Below are 1,727 nucleotides of genomic sequence, written 5' to 3'. Positions count from 1 at the left end.
CGGGTATATAGATATGACTAAATATACGATATGTGTAAAGGTTCGTGCGTCATTCTCACCTTCAAGGGAATAACGGCGCTGCCTACTAGACTGTAGCCAGTGAACTGGTTGTGCTTCTTGACCTTGATAACACAGCTAGTTTCATTCGCATTGGGATAATCTTTCCAGAGAAATTCCCATTTCACGATCTTCTGCTTATCCGTGCGTGCAGGCAAGCTCCTGGCCTTCAACTTGCCCACAGACACTTCTAAACGCACATCCGTTTTGGGATCAACATTGGGTAATGACTTCGCACTCGTTACAGATATAACGAGGCTTTGACGTTCTGGCTGAGTCATTTCAGCTATTGTCCTACGTGAAGGTGTTCCCTGTTTGACATACAAATACACTTCTAGTCACTGTGGGGTATCGTGGTCGGTTTAGTATTATTCATACAGCGGCTAAATTCAGGATTGTACTATTTAATCTTTTGGATTCAGAAGGCTATGATCAATCGCAGATTATTTATGTCGGGACTCGGAGCCCGAGGGAGCAAAACTATGTTATAAATATCACGAAGTTGGGTTTGTGCTAAAAATAACATACTATACTACTACATATAGAGATTTTACTATATAGATTAGAATAGAGACCTTTGGCTTCAGGCTTCAACTCGAATTACACACCACCAGTCCCCAGTCCCCCCTGTGCCGTAATCGCTGAACGGAAACGCAATGATGTCTTTTAAAAGTTTTTTTAAACATTTTGTAGTAGAAAAGGGGTACACTCATAAATAAATATTTAACGTATTTAGAGTCTATTTTAGAAAGCTCAGTATGTATTTAGTCTTCTACTTTCCTACGGACTCTACTCTCTCGTCCATTCTCCCTCATAATTTACTACTATGAAGTAGGAGAGGGTCGTGATTATTTATAATTTAGAGACCTTCCCCCTCTGTCTTCAAGGCCAAGCTCTATAGTTGTTATTATAAATAGTAAAAATGTGTATCAAGAAGGTTATGGTAAAGAAGTATTAGAAATATTTTTTATCAAGGTACATATTTAGAATCATATTATTTAGATCGTTAGTCCAGGGGGGGGGGGGGTTATATTATTTCTGATGATAAACGTTTTTTTTTTAAACACAAAAATTTGCTTGTTAGATATTTATCTGCGCACTAGTTTATGGTTCACAAGTATTCAGTTAGTATTTGAATATATCAGCCTGACGTGGCTCCTGTTCTCACTCGCGACTGTTAAATAGTATCTATGCATATCCGCATATACCTAAACATATGAGGAGACAGGCATATGCACATATACTTAAAAACACGCAAATACTTTGATCGTGGATTTAAAATATATAACAAAATTGTACACCAGTAGATGAATGCCGGAGGCACAGGCACGCCACGGACATCACACCACACACATCCTCCATCATTCAAGTAAAGTGAAACACACATACAAGATGGAGCAGGATCACGTGGGTTCCGACCTGTTAAGCCCCAATCACCTGCCGAACCCCTTGAGTACTGGTAGTCTACACAGACGCGACTCCACAGGTGCACCTGACGAACTGCTGAGCTCCGACACTGTTGTTGTAGAAGGGGCGGTTGCCAGACGGCGTGATTTAGTAAAGGCTGTATGGGCACGGAATTACTTCATTCTGGGGGGTATGGTGTGTTATCCGTAGTTACAAGTGTGTATCGTAGATTATAATGCCCTGCTTGGTACATGATATATATA

General features: G+C 40.4%; 2 protein-coding genes across 2 annotated transcripts; one reads left to right on the top strand and one right to left on the bottom strand.

Moving 5' to 3' along the window:
* Nucleotides 1-86: 86 nt before the first annotated feature.
* Nucleotides 87-338, bottom strand: SARC_15481 (hypothetical protein; the record flags this gene model as incomplete). The annotated part of the gene is made up of 1 exon (XM_014290399.1): nt 87-338. A coding segment is annotated over one exon (252 nt), but the record flags the coding sequence as incomplete, so codon positions are not given.
* An 805-nt stretch (nt 339-1,143) lies between these two features.
* SARC_15480 (hypothetical protein) lies at nt 1,144-1,659 on the top strand (the record flags this gene model as incomplete). The annotated part of the gene is made up of 1 exon (XM_014290398.1): nt 1,144-1,659. A coding segment is annotated over exon 1 (291 nt), but the record flags the coding sequence as incomplete, so codon positions are not given.
* Nucleotides 1,660-1,727: the final 68 nt, after the last annotated feature.

The sequence above is a fragment of the Sphaeroforma arctica genome (genome assembly GCF_001186125.1).
Source record: "Sphaeroforma arctica JP610 unplaced genomic scaffold supercont1.6175, whole genome shotgun sequence".
NCBI classification, from domain to species: domain Eukaryota; class Ichthyosporea; order Ichthyophonida; genus Sphaeroforma; species Sphaeroforma arctica.
The sequence above is the reverse complement of the archived record's forward strand: the minus strand, read 5'-3'. Positions and strand labels throughout refer to the sequence as shown.